This window comes from Eumetopias jubatus, unplaced genomic scaffold (genome assembly GCF_037043125.1).
Source record: "Eumetopias jubatus isolate StellerSeaLion01/CBP00866 unplaced genomic scaffold, mEumJub1_p1.0 scaffold_9, whole genome shotgun sequence".
In the NCBI taxonomy this organism is placed as follows: Eukaryota; Metazoa; Chordata; class Mammalia; order Carnivora; family Otariidae; genus Eumetopias; species Eumetopias jubatus.
In genome coordinates, this window is record NW_028274815.1 from 16,665,866 (window position 1) to 16,691,944 (window position 26,079).

General features: G+C 38.1%; 1 protein-coding gene across 2 annotated transcripts in view; it reads right to left on the minus strand.

Moving 5' to 3' along the window:
* LDAH (lipid droplet associated hydrolase) overlaps positions 1–26,079 on the minus strand; it is a 107,655-nt gene that overhangs the window by 30,383 nt on the left and 51,193 nt on the right. For both annotated transcript variants that reach the window (XM_028099467.2, XM_028099466.2), the window contains exon 5: positions 3,304–3,538. In XM_028099467.2, coding sequence (XP_027955268.2) covers positions 3,304–3,538 — 235 coding nt within the window. The remainder of the gene's footprint in view (positions 1–3,303; positions 3,539–26,079) is intronic.

Consider the following 26,079-nt stretch of genomic DNA (forward strand, 5'->3'; position numbering starts at 1 on the left):
TTGAGAGAGGTGTGCTTAAGTACCCAACTGTAATTGGGGATTTGTCCATTACTCCTTTCAGTTCTATCGGCTTTGCTTCATATATTTTGCAGCTCTCTTGTTTGGTGCACACACGTTTAGGATTGCTATGTCCTCGGTCTTCTTGGTAGACTGAACCTTTTATTATTATTATGCAATGTCCCTCTCTGTCCCTCGTAATTTTCTTTGCTCTGAAGTCTATTTTATCTAATATTAATACAGTCATTCCTGGTTCCTTTTGATTAATGTTTACATGATGTATCTTTTCCCATTCTTTTACTTTCAATCTACCTATATAATTATATTTGAACTGGGATGTCTGAAGACAGCATATACTTAGGAAATGTTTTTTAATCTACTCTGCCAATCTTTGTTTTTTAATTGGTGTATTTTGACCATTTACATGTAATGTAATTATTGGTATGTTAGAGCTTCTATGCCATTTTATTATTTGTTTTCTGTTTGTTCTATTTTTTGTTTCTCTTGTGTTCTTTCTCTCGTCTTCCTCCATGTTACTGAATATGCAGGGGTTTTGGTACTTAGTAGGAAAAGCAGGGAAAAGTACATCCATTCCATTTTCCTGGAAGCAGAATTCCTTGGAAGATGGAGTCCCTAACTGGAAAATGCTTTTTATAATCTCCTCTATAGGGTAAAAAAAAAATACCAAAACACTGCCTGTTCACCCTAGAGGAATATTGGGCCTGGTTTCCTTGGCTGGTTTCTCCTAAGTTCTCACACTGGACTAACAGGGGCCCCCTGGATTCCTATAAAAAGTCCGTATATACTATATACAGAATTTTTCCCACCATCTGACAGCTAGAGTGGAGAATCAGAAGGATAAGTTTTAAAATTAAAGCTTGATGAAAATTAAAATTAAACCTTCTATTTCTATTTTTATTTTATATCTAGGGAAATAAAATGATTTATTGAAGTATATGTAGAGTAATTTTATATACATTTGCTACAATTTCAAGTAACTTCCATTTGGTCTCAAATAATTTCTAAAGGTGTATTGGTCCTTAGAAATCATCAAGTCTAACTTTTGGTCTGATCAATGACCAAGAACCAGACAGGGAAAGGATTTCTGACTTGCAGTCAATGCCTTCCTCACTTAGGGCATCTCTTTCTCTTCTATAATAGGAGGGAAGGATAAGGGGCCGGACCACATCTTTAAGGGGCCTCTCCAACTTTGGTCATTGGTGGTTTTTATAACTGTCCTTAGCCCTGCTTCCCTTCTTCCTATCTCATCTTCTTCCACTGCTATGCTAAGTCTATAATAAAGAATGGGGGTTGGAGAGAGTATGGAACAGACAAAAATCTACAAATACAGAATATATTTTTCTTACTACATATTTGGAAAAAATACCTCATACAACCAATCTGTAGCTGTACAACAGGGCTGTGACTTGTTTCTAGATTCATTACGTACATGATAGTGTGGCACTCTTAATGCAGGTGAGCATGGTAAGCTTTATTCGGGAGTCCTGCCTTTATGATCAACTAGGGCAAAAAGATGATAGTAGCAGTTATGGTAAAAGGAAGTTTTAGCATAGTGGTAGATTGCCAAAGTTTGAACACTACCCACTAGTTGTATGACTGCGCAAATCATGTAACTTCTCTGTATCTTCATCTGTAAAATGGTGATAGCAAAATACCCAAACCTGATTAGTTCTGAGGACTACAAGTAAAAGCTTAGAACAGTGCCATTAGCTGCTGCTGCAACTGTTGTTATATCATTCACTGAAGGCTTATTATAAATAAAATATTAGATACTTTGCATATATATTTAATCCTACAATAACCTTTTGAGGTATAGATTAAGAAAGGATTATCTATTTATTTATTTTTATTAATTTTATTATGTTATGTTAATCACCATATATTACATCATTAGTTTTTGATGTAGTGTTCCATGATTCATTGTTTGTGCATAACACCCAGTGCTCCATGCAGTACGTGCCCTCTTTAATACCCATCACCGGGCTAACCCATCCCCCACCCCCCTCCCCTCTAGAACTCAGTTTGTTTCTCAGAGTCCACAGTCTCTCATGGTTTGTCTCCCCCTCTGATTCCCCCCTCTTCATTTAAGAAAGGATTATTTTACTATGAAAATGATTTATAAATATTCTAATTACTATAAACTAAAAAGGTAGATTACATTTAAAAACCAAGGTTGGAGCCAAAAAGTAAAGTAGCAAATATTTCCTGGCACATTCAGAAAATATAATCAGCACAACACCCAGTGTTGTATTACCATGACTATTATTTATTACTTTTATCATTTAAACCCCTTCAAAAACATTTAAAGAGGAAAATAAAAGCACTGCCTGTTCAATCTACAGGAATATTGGGCCTGGTTTCCTTGGTTGGTTTCTCCTAAGTTCTCACACTGGACTAACAGGGTGCACCCTGGATTCCTATAAAGATTCCATATATACTATATACAGAGTTTTTCCCACCATCTGATAGCTAGAGTGGAGAATCAGAAGGATAAGTTTTAAATTAAAGCTTGATGAAAATTAAAATTAAACCTTCTATTTTTATGTCTAGTTTTGTTTTTTTTTTAGCTTTTGGGAGAAAGAAACCAACAAATAATTCCTTGCTCAATATTCACCAACTGTCTGAGGTTATTCTCTTACCACTTTCTGATACTAGAATAAACATATACATTTTATTTTTCCTTTCTTTTATTTTTAAATTTTATTTTTTAGATTTTATTTAAATACAAGTTAGTTAACATAGAGTATTAGTTTTATTGGTAGAATTTAGTGTTTTGTCAGTTACATATAATACCCAGTGCTCATTACATCAAGTGCCCTCCTTAACGCTCATCACCCAATTAGCCCATAGTCAAGAGTCTCTTATGGTTTCTCTCCCTCTCTTTATTTTATTTTTCCTTCCCTTCTCCTATGTTCATCAGTTTTGTTTCTTCAGTTCCACACGAGTGAAATCATATGGTATTTGTCTTTCTCTGACTTGTTTCGCTTAACATAATACTCTAGTTCCATCCATGTAGTTGCAAATGGCAAGTCAGTTAAGACTTCATTCTTTTAATCACTGCACAGAAGTCTGTTTGCATTTCTATACACCAATAATGAAGCAGCAGAAAGAGAAACCAAGGAATCGATCCCATTTATAATTGCACGAAAAAAACACAAGATACCTAGGAATAAACCTAGCCAAAGAGGTAAAAGATCTGTACTCTGAAAACTATAGAAACTTAAGAAAGAAAGTGAGGAAGACACAAAGAGATGGAAAAACATACACATTTTAAAATGTGCTTACCAAGGCAGAATGGTTCTAATATATTCAGAACTGAAAATTCGCTCTGCAGGTTCATCATTCGAAGGCCAGTTCTGATCACAAAGGACTTGATTTTCTCAGGCCATGGTTTAAGTAGAAGGTAGGCCAAAACATAGAGAGCATATCGAAACCAGCACAGAAGTGGAGTGGCGATCCTGCCATTTGGTGACTCAGCTATTCGCTCAATTGTTGGAAAGAGCAGAAAGGAGCGAATTATCTATAATAAAAAACATACTTTGATGAGAAGTTTTCTTAAGGGATAACCCACTGTTTTATTGTTTCTTCCATACAGTATGGACAAACGGGGTTTCAGAATATGACTAAAGATCTGTTGTGAAAGAGAGCCACCATCTGCTTGTCTTCTCACTGCACAAGCCATCTGGGGGAGAATATAAGGATGTCCCCTTGAGTTATTGGGGTTAATTTTTAGGGTGAGGAGCACGCCAGGTTCCTAGATACCTTCCTGACTGGGACAGCAATTCACAATCCTTTTGAAAGACTGCTGAAATTAGGAATTCATGTCCCATCTCAGTAGTTACACCACCTCGACTGACTAGTGATACCAGAAGAAAGTAGAGCTACATAAAGAACTCTGGTTCTAGTCAGCATTTCTTTTACTGATTATATTTGGGGATAGTTCACTTTGGAAAATCTCCTCTTTTCCTTACTCTTGCCAATAAAAGATAATCTTTAAGAGGACCAAATACACCAAATACATTTCTAACACCTAATTTAACCTTACTAAAGTGCAGGCTGGAAACAAGCAAAGCTGGAAATTTCTACCTACATGGGAAAATGTTCAAGGACAAAAATATAATTTCAACTGAATTCATCAGGATATCAGGAAACATATACTCCACAAGAAAGAAGAACATTGCTAAAACATTTTAAATTTACCATTATCTACCATATTAATATTTTAAAAATATATAAAAATAATTTCTATGAGGGGCCAGAAAAGGCAAATAGTTAAGCACAATCCCTATTAATAACAGAGTAATATAAGTGAAATAGATCACCAATGTTAACAGATTGTAGAACAGAAAATGAGAATGGACACAATGGTTTTACTTCTTTAAAAAAACTTTAAATTAAGTATAAGCTACAAACAGAAAAGCATATAAAACTTCAATGGGCAATTTAACAAATAATGGATAAAATGAACAGCTATGTGGATCCAACAACAAAACACTCCCAGCATGGCGTCTTCCGATCCCAACTCCTACCTCTGCTCACATCATAGGTAACCTCTATCCTGACTTCCTTACTTTGCTTTATACCAATACTTAACATTCCTTAATACTATTATCACTTCCTTCTTTTGATTTACATTGTTATCATCCTGCAATTGACTGAATTGTGACTCCCCTGAAATGTGATACAATGTGATTATATGTAGAGATAAATGAGGTCACAGGGTGGAGCTCTGATAGGTAGGATTAGTGTCCTTACAAGGAGATTCACCAGAGAGCTCGCTCTCTCTTCCCAAGCACACACAAAGAGGTCTGGTGAACACACATGGAGAAGGTAGCCGTTCGTCTAAAGGCCAGGAAGTCTCACCAGGAACTGACCATGCCATCATGCTCATCTTGGACTTCCAGCCTCCGGAATGGCGAGAAAATAAATGTCACTCGTTTAAGCCCCGTAGTCTATGGTATTTTGCTATGGCAGTTCCAGCAGACTAATACATATTCCTTAGTACTAAAGTTAAATCTTGTCTGTTGATGAATTTTATATAAATGCAAGCAATCAGCCGTATGTTTCTGTGTTTTACTTCCTTCACTCAACACTGTAGGATTCATCCATGTTGATATATGTAGCAACAGCTTATTATCTTGGCTCTAAAGTTTTCCACTGGATGAATATACTGTTATTTATTTTACTGATAGATATTTGGGTTGTTTTCAGTCCAGAGATATTACAAACATGCTGCCATGAACATTTTTATTCGTGTCTCTTGGTGCATGTATTTCTGTTGATAATATCACTCAAAGTAGAAATACTATGTCATATGGTACCTATAAGTTCAGCTTTAGTAGATAATTCCAAATAGTTTCCCAAACTAGTTGTACTAACGTACCCCCATACCAACAGACATAAGACTCATACTGTTACATATCTGCACTACATTTGGTACTGACAAACTCTTTAATTTTGACTAACCTGATGAATAGTGGTATTTCACTGTGGCTTTATGTTTCTCTGATGACCAGTAAGGTTGAACAACTTTTATGTGTTTACATTTTCTAGATCCCCTGAAATGTTTATTTAAGTCTCTTGCACACTTTTCTATTAGGCTGCCTATCACTTTCTCTCCTTGATCTGTAGTCTTGTTTTTGTTTTTTATTCTAGATACTAGTCCTTTGTCATTTTGCAGTCTTGGCTTGCCTGTTCTTATTTTTTTCTTAATGGACATAAGTTCCTTAAGTTCGATGCAGCTGAATTTAAATCTTTTCTTTTGTACTTACTATTCTTTGTGCCTAGCTCAAAAAATTCTTGTCCAACCTCAAATCATGAAGATATTACTTTTTTTCATTCAAAATGCTCCTTTAGAAATTAGGTAAAGTTACCTCTTACTGGAGTCTTTTCCTTTGATTCCAGCTATCAGTGATTTACATTTCCCTTATGTGTTTACATTCCTCCTTTTGGATGAACTGAATGCACTTTTCCTGGAAGGACCTGACAGGACATCTACACTGACAGTCCTTTTTCATAATAACCTGTAGGGCGGCACTGCCCAAACGTTCAAGTTGATCTGTAATTCTAATATACAGTCTTCTGTTAGTGTCTCTAAACAGGGATTTGAGGGTGAAACTGTGGAGGACTCTTTTCTAATCATCTTTCTTGTTTTTCCTTGGTCATATCTGTCAGTTGAGTGCTCAGCCATTTCCTACAGACTTTTCCTTTTCTCTCAATAGTAGCTGAGATATTCTACTTTTTTCCTTTTTGGTCATAATAATTTGACCTCTACTAGGTCTCCTCCTCTGTCACATCAGTAAGAATGTACTGTTCCTTGTGGTCTTGATGGTGAATAAGACATTCTTTGGGAGCAGGAAGCCACAGCTTTTTTTGATAATTTTTTAAAATGCGGCTTTGGCAACTTTACATGTAAAATGCTCATGATGTGCTTCTGGAGTGAATGTAGGGTTTCAGCTAGAATATGGGAATAGTTTCTGTCACCTTAGCATCTTCTTTAGTACAAAGCAGAGGAGATGGTAGATGGACTATGTGTGCTTAATAAAGGCATTCATGGGGACTTGTGATGCAGATGACTGTGGACTCGAGAGCATCAGGTATGATCCAGAATCCTCCATTCAAAGCCAGCTGCCTACTCTGCAATGGGTTTATACAAAGATTATATATAAAGATTCACATAAAGGTTATGGAATCTCTGTGAAGTCTGACTAACCAAGAAAAGTCAGTTAAAGGAATCATCCTCCCTGGATGCCACTTTCAGTGTGAATTCCAACCCAGTGTATTCAAACACAGACAGAGAAGGAATGAGATCAGCTCTGGAATCCCAGGACTTCTCTGATATTCGGTCTTCATCTTCCCCTCTGGTGTAGCACCGGGATGCAGCATTCCTGATTCTGCCGTAACCACCACAGGGTGAGAACACAGGGTAAGCAGGGCACACCGCACCAGCATCATAACTGCAGGCCTCTGCCATCGCAGGAGGCACCTGTAAAGAATCCAACAGCCCTTAACAGTGGTATGCTGCTACTTCACCTCTGCCTTTCTGTCCAAAGACATTCTTCAGGACCATGACCAATGGCTCAAAGTCAAATGTGACTGCTGTCACTCTTAGAGACGTGGAATATCCCCTTCAGACTGGCAAAAATTACGAAGTCTCACAATACCAAGTGTTAAAGATGTGAACCAATACGAACTCTTGCACAACATGACATTAATGACTATTACACTTTCTGCCTCTGTTTTTGAGACCCCACTTTAGTGGGTGTCTGGAACTCACACAGAAAGTACAAATTTTATCATTTTGTCACATGTTAGTAGTTTAATTTGGGGATCTGGCACTTACTTGTTTACCAAGCAGCATGCTTTAAGAGTCCAAGATGTAGAAATGATTAATTCTCTCAGCACTGCAGTGCTGTTACAATTAACCACTGATTTTTACACCCTCAAATTCAGAAGTCTTTCCTTATCTTTTGGGTAGTTCTAACATCCTGAGTCCTTTTATTCCTGTAAGTGCTACCAATGTTCTATTGGACTCAACAAGACTTGAGAGATTCAAACAGGGGTGGATTTACACGGAGCAATCTTTGATGCTGGGAGAGGCAGGGTTTCTAGCTGCCCTGCAGAGGCCTCCCAGCAGAAGGGCCAAGAAGGAGCTACTCTTCCCAACCACAGGAAGTCTTCTCCCTTGAGGCTGGAAGCAGGTGTGTTAGCAGCTGCGGTGGCCGCAAAGGAAAAGATGAAGGAACTGACTTCTTGGCTTCAGCTGGGCTCTCATTCGCCAGTCTCATCAGGAGCCTTAGGAACACACCACGCTGACAAATCCAGGTGAGCCAGTCCATGGGCACGGCAGGCTCCCCGGCAGCCAGCATTCTTTAATAGTATCCCCAAAAGCTCTGTGGTCTCGTCTTCCACACTTACGTTCATAATCTACCTGAAACTGATTGTTATGTGTGCCGTGAAATATGGGTCTAATTTAATTTCTTAACATACGGAAACCCGATTGTCCCAGCGCTATGAACTGTAAAGGCTGCCCTTTCCCTGCTTTTCTGCTGGGACACTCCTGTTGTGAATCCCATGTAGATGTGAATGGGTTCTTTGCAGTGCTCTCTGACCCGTTCTGCTGGCCTGCCTCTCTCAGTCCGTGCCAAGAGCACAGTGTCATACTTAGAAAAGCTTCATCATATTTTGATATTTGGTAAATAAGTTAAACCCCAGCTTGTTCTTCAAAAATGTCTTGGGTATTTTTGGCTCTCTGCATTTCCATAAACATTTTGGAACATCTCACTGAGATTCTGATTGTGCTAAATTTAAAAATTAACTCGAGGAGAAGTAATATCTTTACAATATTGAGTTTTCCAACCCATGAACACGGGATAGTTCTCTTTTTTTGTGTCTCTAAAAATGTTTATACATTTTACATGTAGTCATCTTGTGTAACTTTTGTCAGATTATTAGGTACTTATTTTTTTATGCTATTGTAAATAGGGTATTTTAAAAATTTCATTTTCTAGGAGTGCCTGGGTGGCTTAGTTGGTTAAGCATCCGACTCTTGGTTTTGTCCAGCTCAGGTCATGATCTCATGGTTGTGGGATCGAGCCCCGCGTTGGGCTCTGTGCTCAGTAGGGAGTCTGCCTCAGATTCTCTCTCCCTCCCACTTGTACTCTCTCTCTCAAATAAAGTCTTTTAAAAAAATTCGTTTTCTAAATGGTTGCTGCTTATATATGATATAAATAATATTTACATGTGATTTTGTGTCCAGCAAACTTATTAAAGTCCCTTAATTCTAGTAAGTTGTCTGTAGATCTTTTGGATTTTCTAAGTACATAGTCTTATCATCCACATATAATGACAGTGTTATTTCTTCCTTTCAGATCCTTGTATCTTTTTTTCTTACATTACCTAAGCTAACCAAAACCTTAATACAATGCTAACAAATAATTCTTGTTCCCAAACTAAAAAAAAAATTTTTTTCTAATATAATCACAAAACATGATATGCACTGAAGGTTTTCTAGAGATATACTTTGTCAGATTAAAAACATTTCTTCTATTCCTAGTTTGTTAATTGCTTTTAAAAATCATAAATGGGGGGCGCCTGGGTGGCTCAGCTGTTAAGCATCTGCCCTCGGCTCAGGTCATGATCCCAGGGTCCTGGGATCGAACCCCGCATCGGGCTCCCTGCTTGGCGGAAAGCCTGCTTCTCCCTCTCCCACTCCCTCTGCTTGTGTTCCCTCTCTCGCTGTCTCTCTCTGTAAAATAAATAAAATCTTAAAAAAAAATAAACATCATAAATGGATGTTGAGTTTTATCAATTACTTTTTTTGTATCTATTGGGATGATTTTATGATTTTTTTTTCCTTTCATTTATTAATGTGGTAAACTATCAATTGATTTTCTAATGCAAAATTAACTTTTCATTCTTGGGATAAACCCATGTGGTCATGATTCATCCTTTTTACATGGTTTCCTAGTATTTTGTGTAGGACTTTTGCATGTTGATAAGCGAGTCTGGTCTATGACTTTCTTTTCTTGTATTACCTTTTTTCCAGGTTTAGATGTAAAGGGTTTGCTAGTTTGAGGAAATTGAGCTGGAGAGTATGGTCTCCTCTTCTGTTGCCTAGAGGATTTTGTAAAATAATAATGATTTATTCTCCAAATATTTGATAGAATTCATCACTGAAGGCTGGAGTATAGTTTTAGGAAGTTTTGCCTATTGATGGGTTCAATTTATTTAATGGCTTAGGACCATTCTGGTTTTTAAAAGTTCTTCTTGGAAAAATAATAACAGTTCTTCTTCAATATGTTTCATGTTTTCTTTTCCTAGGGGTTTGTCTATTTCATTTAAACTTCAAAATTTATTTGCATAAAGTTATTTATAATATCCTGTGATTATACTTCAATCTCTGGACCACAGTAGTGATATAACCTCTTTCATTTCTGATATTGACTATTACTACCTGACAGAGTAAACCTTTATAATTGTGAAAGAACTCTCTTCAGGGGCGCCTGGGTGGCTCAGTCAGTTAAGTGTCTGCCTCGGGCTCATGTCATGATCCCAGGACTCTGGGATCGAGCCCCACATTGGACTCCCTGCTCTGTGGGAAGTCTGCTTCTCTCTCTCCCTCTGCCCCTACCCCTGCTTATGCTCACTCACTCTCTGTCAAATGAATAAATATAAAATCTTAAAAAAAAAAAAAGAACTCTCTTCATTTCTAGCATGCTTTTCCCTTAGGGCTTATTTTAATATGAACATAGCTACTACAGCTTTCTTTTGGTTAGAATTTATAAGAAACAACTTTTCCCACTCTTTCACTTTCTACCTTTCTATGGCCTTATATTCAGAGGTTATATTTGGATGTTTTTCTCTAACTAATCTGACAGCCTTTGTCTTTTAACTAATATGATTAATATGCTTACTACTTTTTTATTTAAATAATTCCTAATATTTTGGAGCTAAGTCTAAAATCTAAACCTAAAATCTTACTTTGTTGCTTTTTATTTTTTGTGTACCTTCACCTTTTTTCTTCTTTCTTACTATCTTTTGCAATGAGAAAGATATAAATAATAAATATAATTGATAATAAATATTAAATAATTGAGTAAATGATCCAAAAGTGATTAAAGCATGTATGTAAGTCACAAAAATGATTAATAATTCTAGGACAATTTAAGGAATAAATAACAATAATAAAATAATAAATAAGCAAAAATGTGCATGTTAGTAAACTCAAGTCCATGGTGATATAGGGAAGAAATACAATGAAAGGAGATTAGGAATTACTGGAAGTGATGGTGTAGTTTTAAATAGGGTGTCGAGGGAAGGCTACAAAGAAAGCTGACATTTGTGCAAAGGCAGTCATGGAGTGAGCTGGAAGATATCTGGAAAAAAAGTTTTTCTGGAAGACGGAGGAGCAAATCAGGTGCAAAGGGTGTAAGACAGAACCTAATCTGGTGTGTTGAGCAAAAGCACGGAGAACAGTATCGCTGGGGTGGGGTGTGTGAAAGGACAGCAGTTCATGCTGTGATCACGGGGACAGCAGCGGGGAGAGAGGATGTAGGGTCTGATAGGACTTTGGGTTTTACTGTGAGTAGCTGAGAAGCCTTTGAAGGGTTCTGGAAACAAGATTGATGTGTTTGACTTCCATTTTAATAGAATTACTCTGTTGTACTGTTAAATACTGTCTCAAAAGTGCTAAATCAATGAAATTAGACAAGATAAAAAATGAGTTATAAATATTGGAAAGGCAAAATTACCATTATTTATGACTTATATTTAAAACACTAAAAAATCCCATGTATAAAAATAATAGCTAAATACAAATGTAAGAAGAAATGTAGTACACTTATCTAAAGAAAACTTTAAAACACAATGGGACATTTCTTTGTTCTTCCGTTGCAAAAGAGATCTAAATTCTCCCACTAAATTAATGGATCAATTCAATTCATTTCAATCTCAATTAAAATACTAAAAGATGATGCTTATTTTGAAATTTAATGAATTGTATTAATGTTCATTTGGAAAATAAAATGCACTAACTAGGAATTCTGAAAAAGAAGAGAAAGAGATTGGCTCTCTGAAATACTGGACAGATTATGAAGCTACAATAGTTGAAACTATTTATCAGAAAACCATCACATAGCTCAGTGGAACATAAGAGTCTCAAAACAAACCTGAATACATGCGGGAATAAAATTTATGATGAAAGCATCAGTGGAGAAGAAAAGCTGTTCAATAAATGCAGTTGGGAAAACTGGAAAAAAGAATTACTTGGAGTAGCCAAGGACTGGAGATGAGAGTTCATAAGGAGGAGTGGCTCCACATATGGTGGTGCGCCCATACAATGGAAAACTATATTACAATGAGACATCAGGTAGATTTGCATGTGCTGACAACAAGGATGTCCAAATTTTCTTTCTTTTTTGAGACCAGCTGGTTGCGACTGTGAATAAAAGGGAGTTAGCAAACTTTAAAGGAAACATTCTATGCATTTGGGCTCATATGCTCTTTGGGCTTTCAATTCTGAAAACACAAAGGCCATTTTGCTTATTTTCAGGTTTTTCAACTACATCTTATGAATGATACCTGGAGAATTAACGTCACTGAATAATGCAGTCTCCACCAACTGGAATTTAACTGTTCAGCTCTCAATCTTATTTTCTCCTCCAGGCAACTTTTAAGCCATATTAGTAAAAAACGAAACCAACTACTATCATCAGGGATTTGGCTAAAAGGAAAATTCCAGGGAATAATGTGAGATCAGTACATTTAATCCTAATCCCCTAAACCTTCTGCCACTTATAAAATAGCATCGTGGATGATAAATGAAAATATTCAGAACTAGGACCCTCAGGTGCTACAAATTCTTCATTAGGAAAGTAAAATGAATATATGTTCTCTTGAACTCTGTAAAAGCAGAAAAATATGTTAAATGAGAAAGCTAGAAAGAAATATTTTCATTTTTTTTCCTGGCCAATCCACAGTTAAACCAGAACAATCAACTGATGAAAATGACCTGCTTTCCAAGAAGTCTGGTGGTTTAGTCCTTTATGATAACTCATTGCTTATTTTAGTTTCAAGTTTACTCACTTCAAAACAAGGGCTTCTTTGTGTTTATTAAAATGTCCTTAAAAGATTTAGAGAATATAAATGGTTAATACAGTTACTGTCATACTAAAAAATACACCATACAGATTCCATACTAGTTATGTAACCCACAGTACAAAGAACTTCAGACTGATCAAATCAGTTGGCAGAAAGAGGAAGCAATCCATTACTTTGTATAAATGATCCATTACTGTGACCCATGTTAAACAAAACTGCATGCAAGGGAAACTCTAAAAATACACGAGCAACTACAGGGTTACATGTGGTTGATCTGTATCAATAACAAAATGAGAATTCAAGTGCACTCTGAAATCATGGGAATGTACTGAAACAATAAGGAAGTTAGAATACATACTCTGAATGCATCATTACCTCTCAAAACTGTAAGAAGACCAAAGATTCCTTATCACAACTAATACTTAGTTGATGAGACTGGTTTTCCTCTCTTGCCTTTGGAGAACAACAGTTATTACCTGTTGGGTGAAACTTATACTTTTCTTAGATACCATAATGGCAACTTCAGTGAAATTTATAGTCCAAATTTGATAGGATAAGCCACAGTAATAAACATTTTTTATTCATACAGAAACCTATTGGCAAAAAAATCACCAAGGTCAAGGAAGTATACCCAATTTTATAACACAGCTGTGCAGAGAAGGTTTCCAAATCTGTGTACATGACAAAACATTTTCTTATGTTCTGGTCTCATTAAAGAAAGAACTTCTAGGCTGGCCAGTTCATTCTACTCTAAGGAAACATTCTCATATACTTCACATGCTCATTTGAAATCTACCAGAGTCAACTTTGATGATGAAGCACCACCATGTTTTCTTGAATAGTGCAGGAAAGTAAATATACACATTCGGACTTTTTATAGAAGATACATTTTGGGGGATTAGAGAAAGTATTTTGATATTTATTTTTTCTGAATTTATTATTGTTAATTATTTTATAGAAAGGAAGTTAGGAACAATTTGTTGAAGGTAAGGTAAGGTAAGATGTCTGATGTTCAGACATGGATTATATGCAATCTGTTTCATTAAATAGGCATGTTTTTTAAAGAGTACAATCTAAAGAATCATCAATAAATGTTATTGTTCAGATAGTATACTACAGATACATCCATCTTTCTGGGATGCAGCCATGATGCCTCTACGTTTGGACTGAATGAAGCCAAGATAAATGGTACTTCAATATTGTCAAAGGAGCAGTATCACTGCCACTTTCCCTATTTGTTTATTAGCTGAGCCCACCTGCTGCAATAAGGGTTGGGTGCTTCTCTACTGCAATGGTGAAAACAAGAGCACAGAGCACACGGTTTTTCCTTTTATATGATTGCCAACATTGTTAAGACATGTGAGAGAACCACATAGCCTTTAAAGATAAAGTTGCTAGGGATCAAGGCACAGACCTAGAAATAATCCTAGTTCAAACTGTTTCTCTCTTCTCCCCATGAGGCATGTTTTCCTCTCCTTAGGATAAGACTATTCAGCTTATTTAATCATACGTACGCAGTTTATAAACTGCAGATGCCACTCAGTTCTAATGATCAAGTGCTTGCTTTCTGAGATCTTGTATTCTGTCTTAACAGTTTCATTGAGGAGTACGATAGGAATATGCCCCACAGTAGGGAAGTGCTTATAATAGTAGTACTGTCTGTTTACTACTTTCTAGGAACTATGTTAAGGCACCTTACATACATTATCTCCTTTAATACCTGTGACAACCTTATCAAGTAAGTTTCTTCACTCTTGAGAAAACTGAGGTTTAGCTACAAAGATGAGGTATGCACTCAAGCAGGGTAACTCCAGAGCCCATGCCATTAACTATTATATACACTAAATGCTTTCATACAAAATAATTTCTTAGCAATCATTATTGTTTGTGACCTAATTTCCTACAGGTGAGCCAATCACCATCATTATTGTTAGAGGCAGGCCAATATTTACGAGTGTTTCAAACCATTCAGCTTCAGAAATTACTAACTCCATATCCTAAGAAGTAAAGCATGAGATCCTTCAACAATTGATCGCTGAAAAAAATTATGCCACTTCAACATGTTTTTCTTTCTTTTTTAAAGATTTTATTTTATTTATTTGACAGAGAAAGAGACAGCGAGAGAGGGAACACAAGCAGGGGGAGTGGGAGAGGGAGAAGCAGGCTTCCCGCCAAGCAGGGAGCCCGATGCGGGGCTCGATCCCAGGACCCTGGGATCATGACCTGAGCCGAAGGCAGACGCTTAACGACTGAGCCACCCAGGCGCCCCAACATGTTTTTCTTAAGATGGGTGGCATTCAAGAAAATGACCACTTTTATCATTTTCCATTCATGTGAATTATACTCATTACCCTCTGGGACAGAGATTTTTCTATACTTTAATTACGTGAATGTTAAAAAAAAAAAAAGCCATTCCATGCATTTAACCTACATGTTGGTGTTGCTAATTACAAGGAATGCTTGCATATTTGCAGACAGATTTATATAGCTTATGACTGATTACACTTAAACATTTGAAACATAGGTTCAAAATCTTCTTAGAGCCCGTTCTTCTCAAGCTTTTGTCATTTCATACACTTCACATTTATTTTCTTTTGAATGCAAAGTGCTCTTCTCAGCTTCTTATCTCTTGGAATTCACTTTCAGTCTTTCAGAGTCTTGTGATTCTTTCAGAATCACAAAGAACTCAAACAGAAAATAGTGATGCTCACAGACCCACTGCAGATTATTCTTCACAGGCTGCTGGGCAGCACAGCCTTCTATTACAGAGCATGTTACTCTGAACTGAACAGTGTCCTTCAGGCGGCCTCAGTGAATGGCGTCTATAGCAAATCTATCCTCACGTCTACACTGTACTACAACATTCTCACAGGACTACTATGGGCCTTTGGCAATTTCAGCTTTCTCTTGGTTTTCAATGGCAAAGCTACGCAGAATCAGAAAGGATGGTTTTGCTGGTTGGCAATTCCCTAAACTTGGAGCTGGAGTAGTCGATGTGGATCAGGAAGCAAAAAAAAAAAAAAAATCCTAATTGTTCACAATGGGGTTGGGACTTTCCAAAGTTAGAAATGGCAGTCTTTAAAAGCTTAAGCCAAGAATGACTGAGAAGGAAGGGTCATTCATTGGGTCTATTGCTTGTTTTTTGGTTGGTTGGTTGATTCATTCATTCATGATATACTGGTACCTACAATACACCAATGCTGTGGGGAGTGTGGGAGACTCACTGGGGGACAAGACAAAGTAGTCTCTGCTTTTAGAGAACCTGAGTCTGAGCAGAGAGACATTTATAATAATGCATGATAGTAAGTACGCTACAGGAAAGAAAGAGTACAACAGAACCATAAAACGGGCACTAGACACCTCTGATTCATCATGGCCTAGGAACCTTTGAGAAGGGCCTTGGAAAGGGAAATTGACAAATATTCAACGGGCACTTCCATGAGCAAAGTGCTGATGACAGAGCTCAGGGTTATTTGGGGGAAATCTGTACAAAAGACTCCTCCCCATTTAACTTTGCTAAAGACACTGTGAAACATGTACACCTCTGTTTCATATACTAAAGTACCATTTTAATACCTGAGCTAAGATGAGGCAAAGGTATCCATCACAGGTTTTCAGACGGAGAGAGAGTAGAACAATGGAAAGGCCCATGGCCCGAGGCACATGCTGGGCGCGTGCCAAGCAGCACACAGTGAGTGACTTCTGCCACAGAAGCTGTCCCAGACAACACTCCTAGCTTCTCAGAAGTCAAAAGGAAGGCTCAAAATATGGCTTTCTTGCTACATATTATCTGGCAAAAAGCAAATCCAACAGTCAGGGCAGCTAAGACCCCAGGAGACAGAGATTAAAACTTGAGAAAAGAAGTAATTGATTCACAGCAAAGGGTTAGGCCTAAATAACTGAAGTTCATGCAGAAACTCCATTACAGCTTTGATAATGGAGGAGCTAAGGGTGTCCTCCTTTCAGATCAGGAAAAAACAGAGATATATCGAAGAAGTATCTTAACGTATCTCCTCCCTTCTAGACCTCTGAACAGGGTGCTCCTCCTCCCATTGACTCCCAAGTTCTTGAAGGTAATATCCCTCTGGGTGGTCTCCTGGGCTCGGCCAACACCTGAGTTAGTTTCTGAGTCCTAATGCTGCAATTCACTGAACTTCTGAGACCTCGGCTTCTACGGAGCTCAGACAGAGGACAAGTGCCCCTGGGAAGACCCTTCCTTACCTTCTCTAACAGGGTTGGATGGCACTCCTGAGAGCCTACAAACATCTCTGCTCTTAAGAGTGTTTGGCATACAAATATGATAGGTCACTAATTTATCAGTTAAAAATGTTCCATGGTATCTGAAAATGCTTTATGATGGAAATGGGCATCATTTACTCTGTTACCAGCTCAAATTTTACCCAGCAACTAATATTTTAAATATATATACACACACACACATATATAGATGATATGTGTGTACGTGTATATACACATGTAAATACACACACACACACACACATAGTGTATACATACCCCTATCCTATATATATGAGAGAAGACAGAGACAGATGGAGTATGAGGGTGGGGAGAGGGAGAACAAATAATAAAGCAAATGAGGTAAAATATTAACAATCGTAAATGTGGGTAAAATGTATATGGTGTTCTACATACTATTCTTATTCTTCTAACTCTTCTGTATGTTTGAAACTGTTTCCAAATAAAATGATAAATAATAAAGTACAGTCCACCACTGCCTTCTATCCCCCAGCCATGGCACTTCCAATCCCCTTGATCTTGCTCCACTCTTTATCAAAGTGATATCACCTTTGAACATATTAATTTCTGCATTTTTCATGTTTATTATCATTTCCCCTTAGCAGACTGTGAACTTTGAGAGGGCAGAGCTTCTTTTCTGCTTTGTTCACGGGTACCTTCCTGTCTATTACAGGTGCTCAGTGACGGTGCACGGCGCCTAGCAGACTGAATGAATGCAGGTCTGGCTGAGGGGCAGTGAGGCTTCCAAGATGACTGCCTCATCCAATATCCCCAAGCAACAACTCCTCTCCAAGCCCAGCTCAGGAGTGTGGGTTTATTTAGAAACCGAAGGAAAGAACTTTTCTGAGCTAGGTACACAGGCACAGAGTAAGGCAGGGCAAAGGGCCCACAGGAAAGAGGGATTAAATGAAAGCCCAAACACTAAATGCTGAAACTCTCACATGCAAACACCAGCCTCTCATGCTGTTTTGCTCTGATGCTGCTGCCCTTAGGCAGGATATTTGGAGAACTTTTTTTGGAGAAACTGAATGGCTCTAGAGAAAAACCATACAGATAGTGACGCTGAGGAATACCACACACACACACACAAAATGTCAGGATACCTGTCCAATCACCCTGCAGTGAGGCTGACTAGCTGATAAGGCCCACTCTCACACAAAACCTCCTAGGATTTTCAGTGCTTCATTCTTACATATGAATAGATAACAAAGGAATGTCAGACATTTAAGCAAAGCTTCAATTGTACTAGACAGACCAACATAAACGAAACATGAAAAAAGGAATTCAGAATGAATCGTGATAGTGCTGAAATACAACAAAAGTCCAGAAATTTTTCTCCTCAGAGAGAGAAAGCAAGTAAGCCGTGAATTAAAAAGGACACTACAAAAAGGGAACAAAGAACAAGAAATTATCTTAGAAATTATTTTCATGAAGGCCGAAATAAAAAGTTTAATTATATAAATTACAAGAAAAAGTTGGGAAAATATCCGGTATTTCTCACTGTATAGAACTAAAAAGAGGGGGAAGGAAGAAAGAGACTGAAATATAAAATAAATCAAGAGAATCATTTCTGGATGTTTAACATGCAAATAATGAGAAAACAAGGAGGAAAAAAATACAGGAGAAGCTTTTGGTACGTGAGGATGCCAGTTTCCATATTAAAAAGGATAAACAGTCTGAGGATTATCATCATAAAATGTAATAATAGGGATAAAGTGAAGATGCTAAAACTGTCCAGAGAAGAAACGAGTTACATAAAGAATCAAAAACTTGAAATGGCATACTTTTCAACAGCAGAGCTTGAAGAACCTGAAGCCAGGCAACAGCTGGTAATGGTGGAGATGGGGAGCAGGGGTGGCAGACTGGCTTACTGTAAAGCAATCCTCCTGCCAAGAACAATTAGAAAAGCTGGAAAAAGTATTTTTTAAAAGTGCCTTTGAAAGCATCAAAGGCAGAAGAGACTGAAAGGGCCAAAATCCTAGAGAAAAAGGAAACTCAAGAGAGGTGTGTTATTCAAATAGCTCTTCTTTTTTACCAATTCATGAGCAGTAGCTAAGAGGACAAGAAGCTGGCTTTCTAGAAGTATGCCATGGCTCAAGGGTCAAAATTTGGGCATTTGGTGCCCACTCAAGAGAAGGCACACCCCAGGCTTTCAGTGGGAACCACTAAAGGGTTACCCCCTAGAAGTAGAGACCAACTGGACATAGACCAACTCTCACTCTCACAGAGGTAGCGTTGACTCAGCCTGAGTCCAGACAGCATTAACGTGTGATCAGTCCTTACTGTAATTGCTAGTCAAAAGCAAAAGGAAATTCTCCATGGAGAAATACAGAAGCCTCATATTGTCTTAACAATTTTTCATATATAATGTCAGGAATTCAATTAAAAAAGGAACACCTTACTAAGCAGTGATGGTTCATTTTTTCTTTTTTTTTTTTTTGAGATTTGTTTATTTATTCATTTGAGAGAGAGAGCAAGCAAGCGAGCTGGGGGAGAGGCAGAGGGAGAGAATCTCAAGCAGACTCCCCGATGGCACAGAGCCTGACATGGGGCTTGCTCTCATGATCCATGAGACCATGACCTGAGCTGAAACCAAGAGTTGGATGCTCAACCAAATGAGCCACCCAGGCGCCCCAATGGTTCATTTTCTGTGTCAACTTGATTGGGCCATGGGGTGATCAGATATGGTCAAACACTATCCTGGGTGCATCTGTGAGGGTGCTTTGGATGAGATAAATATTTGAATCAGTGGATCAAGTCAAGCAGAGATTGCCTTCCTTGATATAAGGGGGCCTCATCCCATCAGAAAGGCTGAGTAGGAGGGAATTCCTCTGCTGTTTTTGAGCAGGGACATGGTTTTTCTTCTGCCGTTGGGTTCTAACTGAAACATCAGCTCTTCCTGGGTCTCAAGTTTGCCTGCCTTGTGACTAGAACTTATATACCATTTGTCCTCCTGGGTCTCCAGTTTACGGACTACAGTTCTTAGGACTCGTCAGCCTCCAGAATTGTGTCAACCAATTCCTTACAGTTAATCTCCTTCTATATGTACACATATCCTACTGGTTCTGTTTCTCTAGAGAACTCTGATTTGTATACAAACATAATGAGGGACAAGATGGACGACCAGAAACAAACAAGGAAAAAGAAAAGAAATGCAACCACACGAGACTTGGATATTGAAATTATCAGACACAACAGAATTTCAAGAATTGGTAACAACAAAAATAATAAAATGGAAATTTTACAAGCAAAAATTACAATAACTGAATTGAGACTACAAAAAATGGGTATAAATGGAGTTTATACATAGCTGAAGGGAAGATTGGTGTACTGAAAAATAGGTTGCAGAAAATATCTAGATTGAGGCAGGGAGAGAAAAAAAGTTGTATGTAAATTATACCTCAGCTTAAAAAAAAAAGAAAAGCTTAAAAATCTAATAGGGAGAATCAAATAAATATGCAATACCTATAATACAAGGTGGAATACATAAGAATTATGAGAAAACGGTTTCAAAGGAAGGATAATAAAAATGACTAAGAAGAATGAGGAAAGAGTTCACGTAGGAGTTGGCATCTGAGATGATTTCAGAAGATGGACGGATGGCATCTTTTGGGTGGTGATAGGAGGAAGCAGAAAGGAAGTAGGTAAGAAGAAATACTAACAGGTAGGACGGAGCACTAGGTACGCACTAAGTGCGGGGACTATGGCCAGGGGAGACAGAGGAGGCCATCTCCCTCAGAGGACCTGGAGAAGAACTCCCTGGCACCCAGATAATCACAATCTGCCCCTAATATTTTATGAAATCACTTCTGAATTGGCATCAGTCAACATTCATATAATATGACGGAAGCCCTCAGGGCCTTTCCCCTCTGCAATGGGGATCAAGAGGCTCCTCAGCATTTCCCTAAGGGTCCTGGGCTATGAAAAAGGAAAAGGCTGAATCTCTAACCCTCAATTTGGTTTACTACAGAAGCTCCCAGAACTCTACTGGTGAGGAGATCAAATTATTTGTTGAAATGGAGTTTCTGGCTTGTCTATAGGCTTCATTTATGCACGCTCCCTCTGGTCTCTGTAGGACTGATACTGGGAAATGATTTACAGTCTGCTTTCCTAGGGACCGGCTGCCAGAAATGATGCTGGCTTCAATCTTTGCCCATTCATCAATATACCTTTCTGACACCTGATAATCTGGCTTCTTCCCAACCAAATGCAATTAGTCTGAACTGGCTTGGAATGCAAGATCTCAAAGCAACCACATTTTATTCTTGCGAAGCATCTTTCATTTAGTGCCTGCTAGGCTTTTTCCACTTCAGGGAATTTTTTGTGGCCTGCATTGCATATTGTTCACAGATTTTCCGTAAGAGCAAGAGGGGAGGGTAAAACAGCCTCATGCACGCAGGATAACCATATTAGAGAGCCTTTTCCTTCCTAGATCACATTCACCATTCTCATCTCCACAAACTGACAGACCTAAAAAGAATCTTCTGGATAGAATAAGTAAGAGCCACAGAAGATCACAGAAATGTGTTCATCTGTTTTCATACTCTTGCATGCTATCTCTTCCGTCCTCCATCGGCTCTATGAATCTGCTCTTCTGTGAACGCCCAGTTCACTGGCAAAACAAAGTCGAAATGTAGCAAGGTATGAGCTCTATTTTTCAGACCTGCATCCATCTAACTGTAATGGTATTCACAAAGATAACACTTCTGCTTTAGCATGGCTACTCACTCACACCCCAGAGCCTCTTAGGAGTCATAGCCACTATGAGCCTCATGGTCCGATGATGGCTCTCCTATTCTAAAAGGGAACCTGCTTCATTCTAACAGTATGCTGAATGATGATGCTAATCCCAGCCTGTGGTTTTTTTTTTTTTTAAATCACATTCAAATAACAGTCATGAAGAGACCATCAAAAGACATACCTATCAATAATCCCAATTATTCTAGGAGTGGGGAGAAGCAGGTTAATAAAAAATTGCAAGGCAGGACAAAAGCCTAGCCACCTGAGTAGAGGAGGAAGCGCAGGTCAGATAAGAGGCGCGGGTCAAAGCTGTTGCTAAAGACGCTGCCACCCACCTGGTGCCGCTACTGGTCCTAGGCGCGAGTTCTCCTGCACAAGAACCGTGATGCAGACTTGACCTTTCTACTTTTCCCCTTTTATTAGTTATCTGTCACCGTGTAACAAGTAACCAAAAATGTCCTCTCCTGAGCCAACTTTCTGTTAGGAACTCTTACAATCACATTGCTGTTTTTAAAAAACAGAGAAAATGTATAACCCCCAAATGATTAGGACAGTGAAGAAACATATGCCGTTAAAGGAAGTTTAAGACAAAAAGTAAATGGAAAAAAAAATCACCCCCAAACTCACCACTCAAACACAATCACTATATTCATTTTGGTAATTTTATTTCAAGGCTTTAAATGGATGTTTCAATATAGCTGTAGTCATCTATTATGTATATATTTTAACACCCTTAACATTTTATAATTTATGTTCCACAGTGTCTTCTGAGAATGTATTTTTGATACTTGCACATTCCATACTCTACTTAACCTTTTCTTTATAGTAGGACAGTAGGGTGTTTCCAATTTTTCATTACAACAAATAATATTTTTTGTACATGTTTTCTCTATCTTTGCGATTATTTTCTTAACATAGATTCCAAAGAAAAGAATGGGCGTTTTTTAGAATTATTTTTTTCTTCTGCTAACACAGTCATAGTGAAATAGCACAAACAATGCAGAGTCTCTACCACAAATATACCCTTACCTCTAACCCCAGAGGTCACTACTGTAAGCCACTTGGTGTTTACCTGTTCAGACTTTCTAAAAGTGTATACAGAAGTATATACACACATCACACTACATTTTTCTTTTAAATACTGCAATAGTAGCAGCTCATTTTGATAACTGTTGAGGTCCACTTAGCAAGCATTAGTAAATGCTACTATATACTCAATAAGCAGACACTACCCAGGGCTACCATATACTAAGTTATTAAGCACTGTGTCATGCATTGTTCTGGGTACATATTTCTTGATAGATTTTATTAGCTATCTCTTCAGCAGGAGTACGGACTTTGGAGTCAAACACACATGGGTTCAAATTCTAGCACAGCCACTTACCAGCTATCTAACCCTGAGCAACTTATTTCTGTACTAGGTCTTGGTTTCCTCATGTAGAAAATGGGAACAGGAGCCCATCGAAGACTTGATGAGCGGATTAAGACCCACAAATGATAGCTACAGTGATATAATAATTGTCATAGTAAAAACAGTGCATAGTTTAATCTTCAATCACTCTATCTACAAAAGAACTAAGTATCTTACATAAATTTTTAAATCCTAATAAATAACAATGCAAAAACAGTTCAAAGTTTGTTCTCTTATTAAACAAAAACAAAATTGAGAGGGTGTGCTGTATTATCCTCTGGTCTAAAGATTTTATTTATTTATTTGAGAGAGAATGAGATAGAGAGCACGAGAGGGAAGAGGGTCAGAGGGAGAAGCAGACTCCCTGCAGAGCAGGGAGCCCGATGCGGGACTCGATCCCGGGACTCCAGGATCATGACCTGAGCCAAAGGCAGTCGCTTAACCAACTGAGCCACCCAGGCGCCCTATCCTCTGGTCTAAACATGGAAACTCAAGGGACAGTTAGTTAGGTTTAAAATGACCTATATAAAGTCATGATCTATCCATACTTTTCTTTAAGCAATTTTACGTTCAGTTTTAAAAAGCTACTTGTTGAGTTATGAGAACAATTCATGGTAATTACTTTTTTTTTACTTTTTCTCCTACCTTCCTGAAACTTAAAAACATAACATTTGGTAATAGGAAAGAAAACTTTTAAACTAAAGAAAGATCTTGCAAACCAGCTGTAAAGAAAACATTTTGGGGACAAAGAAAATATGAATATGGACTATATTAGATGATATCAAAGAATTACCATTAATTTTGTTAGGTGTGATAATGACATGGTAGTTATATAAGAAAAGGTCCTTTTATAACGATGCACAGTGAAGTAATTATGGGTGAAATACCATGAAGGCTACAATTCAACTTAAAGTATTAAAAAAATGAGGTAAAGATAACAAAATCTTAGTAGCTATATTAATCTGGATAATGGGTTCTGGAGATTCATTATACAATTCTTTTTCTTTTTGAAGTTTTTCATAATAAAAATTTTAAATGATCAATTGAAAAATGACTCTCTTTTTCCTTTCCATCCACATCCGCTTAGGTTGCTGTATTCATGCTTCGCTGAGATGGGTTGTAACTGAATATACCTTTAAACTGCTTAAACACCTCTTCCAGGCTATGTCTGAATTTTTCATCCTAACAACAAGCATTGGGTGGTTAGCTAAAGGTCCACATATAGCAGACTGAGGACTTCCATCACCAGGAGAATATTCTCAGAATTTGATACAATGCCACGAACACAGCTACCTCAGTGCCTAGGGACACAATAACATAGACACTGGGGTTTGCTGGAATGCAGAGCGCCGATGCAAAACATGACTAAGAACTTGCACACAGAAGAGAGGGGCTTAAGTCAGCTTCCACTGACAGACTTCTGCTACCTTGCCACTTAAATCTTAGAACGTAAGACTGCAAAGAAATGAGAGTGACATACATGGGTCCACCCCAGGTGTGACCCTGATAACTCAAGGAAATGAGAAAATACTTCTGGGTAGCGCCATTTCCCTGAACAATCTGGGTACCAGCACCTTTACTCAAGAGGGTTGCAATGCTTACGGATCAGATCATAGGCAGAAACAGCAAGGATACAAGAAATAGAGACAAAAAGAACTTTCCTTTAGAGAACCTGATTAGTGTTCCTCCTGCTTCCAGGGTGTGATGTGTAGTATCCAGAGAGACTGACAGGTTCCCGAAAGACCGAGGACAGATTTAATTGTCCACAAAATCTCCATTCATTCTGTGCTCCCAGCTTTTGGAAAGCTTAGGTTGGTGGCCCCCCACCTGGAGCACCTGTGAGAACACTGATCGCTGGGTCCAAGCCCGAGAAAGTTTGAGATTCGGGAGTTCTGAGAGGGGCCCGATAATTTACATTTCTAACAACACCCCAAGTAACACTGATGCTGCTTTAAGAAATGCTGGCTTAGCTATCTGAATGAGTGCCTACTGTCCTCTCCCACATTCTGCGCACAACTACTCCCGGGCCAGGAAGATGAGGTGCTAACATGTGTGCGAGCAGTATGTAAGGTTTTCTCTGCCTTGTGGCCACTTCACTTCACTTGCCCTCCTTGTCCCTTTAAACACATCTCACTAACTCTCAATACACTGGACCTGTGAGAAGATGGGGGACATTTTCCATATCTGACTGGATTGTGGATACACCAATATTAAAATGGTTCAATATTTAAATCTGAAAAGTGCTCAGAAATACTCAGATGAAATGCATTAGATAAAGTACTAAGGATTAACATGCATGAAGAATGTTTTATTATAAACCCCTGTTTTCACTTTCTTGCAGCTTTCCAAAAAATTAGCCCTTTGTGGTGAAATTTTCCATGCTTGGTTTCAGCCCAAAGGTGATTTTTTTTTTTTTGCAAAGTTTGAGAAAAATATATTAAATAGTTTTTGAGTTATGAAAAGATGAAAAAAGCCCACACAATTTTTCCACTTTGAAAGCAATTTTAGGATTTTAAAAAAATATGCAGATGACTAAAACATGGCTGAAGTCACAAAGTTGAAACTTTCCATGTGTTCGGCTTTTAGCAAGGTAGTCTCCTGGGTAATTAGAAAAGATAATGTGTGTGCACACAAACAGATAAACATATGCATTTAAATAAACGCACAAGTGATTGGCAAAGTCACATTTCATCATATTCAATACAAGCCTTCCTCAGGAGGGGATTTATTGTTTCCCGTAAGAGAGTCTTTCACCAAGCAGAGTAGCTAGCTGTTGACTGCCTGACACCTGTGGTTTTCACGTAGCAGGGGTCACTGATGGCTCCCGAGGACGTAAGTGTGGTACTCCTGTGCCCTGTGTCTCCAGAACCATCCACTTCCTTTCATATTCCCATCCCCCTGCTACCCCTAGCTCAAGTCTAGGATTCTAATTCATTGTCTTCCAAGTTCAATTTCTGCCCTTGGCCCATGCCTCAACACCAAGTCCCTTTATCTTTCTTGTACTAGAAAACACACATGTTCTCACTTCTCCAAATTCTCTCCAAACTGCCCCC